This window comes from Papilio machaon, chromosome 5, assembly GCF_912999745.1.
Source record: "Papilio machaon chromosome 5, ilPapMach1.1, whole genome shotgun sequence".
NCBI lineage: Eukaryota > Metazoa > Arthropoda > Insecta > Lepidoptera > Papilionidae > Papilio > Papilio machaon.
This window is the reverse complement of record NC_059990.1, coordinates 6,493,509-6,495,706: the sequence shown is the minus strand read 5'-3', so window position 1 is coordinate 6,495,706 and position 2,198 is coordinate 6,493,509. Positions and strand designations below refer to the sequence as shown.

Here is a 2,198-nt window from a genome sequence, read left to right as displayed (position 1 = left end):
AAGTAACTATACTGTGAAGTTTAAGTAATGTTTATTATGTAAAGTTGTTACTTTGTGCAAAGAATCAATATAATATTTTATTATTTATTTACTAGTTTCATCAAAATTATATTTAATTGCGTTTTATTGTCGTTAACGAGGTAGCTTTGGTAACCATGGTAACATTCTACCTGTATTAGATTAGTAGATTCGTTGCACAAAATAACGGCGAGTATGCATAATTGTTATCAATCATCAATCAATATATAGTCGGAAGTATCAATTATAAATGCGGCTATCAATGTATTATTATTCCGTGTATCAAATATTGCCGGACGCAGGTGTATGGTAAACACGGACGTACAGCCCATATGATTTAAGAAACTTTTTACAACGTAAAAAACACACACACTGAAGACAAAGTAATTATTATGTAAATTTAAATTGGACGATTGAAGCCTTGCATGGGACAAAGTTTTTAGAATTCAGTCTCACTTAAATGTTTAACTTCCGTTATTTTTCCATTTTGTATTTCAGACGATGAACAAAACTTAAAATGAAATATGACATTTCAAATTAAGAATAAACGCAATCTTTATTTCATCGTCATTTGATAATTACCTTTATTAATCGTACAAGATATAAATAATTTAATAAAACCACGTACCTGAATAACCACTAATCCAAAAAGGGTAAAATGATAGATCCGAGGAGTCATCATAGATAATAAGATTATGTAAAAGAGATTTTATATTAAAAATAAATTAAAGACGCTCTCTTTTTTTTTTGCTAAAGCAACATGTCCCCGGTATAAAAAAACGGGCTCCATGTTGAGATTTAATCCGAAACTAATAGCAACAATTTGTACGGGCTCTATGAATAAGAACCGTTCATTTTACGAAAAAAATATTTAGGTCAGAGTTAAGAATTATAAAATTATCACGAAAAGTTGCTATTAAGTATCTTGTGGACAAGAAATTAAAATGAAAACTCAAAGTATACTATGTTATATTTGTAACTAATAACTATTCATGAAACTAAACTAGTATTTTACATAAAGTATATAAACATACAAAAAGAGCGTCGGTGGCTCAGGGGTTAAGCACTTGACTTGCAATCTGCAGGTCCTGGGTTCGAATCCCGCCATGTACTAATGTGTTTTTCGAATTTCGATTTACATATGTACATTTATCCGATGATCTTACGGTGAAGGAAAACATCGTGATGCAACCTGCACATATCTGAAAATAAGTTCAATGATATGTGTGAAGTCAACCAACCCGCACTACTATCCTGCGCGGCTTCGACTGCACGGCGGTGCTCAGCGACTCTCGCTCCTCGCTCGATTTGGTCCGGAACCCGGACACGCGCCATCCCCTCGCTACCCATATTCGTCAGAACATAAGGGAGTTAGAGGGGAATGGTAAAACCCTCCGGCTCTTCTGGGTGAGAGCTCACGTGGGGGTCCCCGGAAATGAGCGTGCCGACGAGCTGGCGAGGTTGGCAGCGGCCCAAACTAAAGTTGCCCCGGCGTACGATAAATGCCCGCTATCTTACGTCAAGAGACGAATAAGGGAGGCCGTAGTTAAAAAATGGAACGATAGATACACCAATGGGGCCACAGCGTCGGTCACAAAAATGTTCTTTCCCGATATTGCCGGCGCACATAAAATTATAAAGACTCTGGAAAACAAACCAGCATGGGCACAGATATTGACTGGTCACGGAGGATTCGCCGCGTACCTTCATAAATATAAACTGAAAGACGACTCGGCATGCGCGTGCGATTCGGCGGTCCCGGAGACGGTGCAGCACCTCCTTCTGGAGTGTCCGATGCACGACCGCGACAGATGTGACCTGGAACTAAGAACAGGATTTAAAGTAAATGAAAAAACGATATCGGAAATAATATCCAGACCAGACTCCAGGCCACATCTGGAGCGATTCTGCTTATCGATATTGAAGGCTGCAAAGAAGAGAAACGGAAGCAGAATAAACTAAAAATAGAGTACAACCTTGAAATTAAAATTTAATGTAAAATAAAATAGCAATAGAATAAATAAAACAAACAAGTCCTAAAAGTAGAGTCACGAAAGTATAACACACGCCGCATTTAAACGGCCAACAATAAACCAAACAAATAGAAAAAGAAAAACCTAAACAAATCCTTGCCATGCAAGGAAGAAACGGAGACGGCAAAAAAAAAAAAACCAACCCGC

The 2,198-nt window shown here is 37.6% G+C and overlaps 1 protein-coding gene across 1 annotated transcript; it reads left to right on the top strand.

Annotated features, from left to right (window-relative positions):
• Nucleotides 1-280: 280 nt before the first annotated feature.
• LOC123721026 lies at nt 281-1,980 on the top strand. Its single transcript, XM_045678040.1, has 2 exons — nt 281-327; nt 1,251-1,980. The coding sequence occupies exons 1-2, from the start codon at nt 281-283 to the stop codon at nt 1,978-1,980; spliced, it is 777 nt and encodes a 258-aa protein (XP_045533996.1).
• The last annotated feature ends 218 nt before the right edge of the window (nt 1,981-2,198 follow it).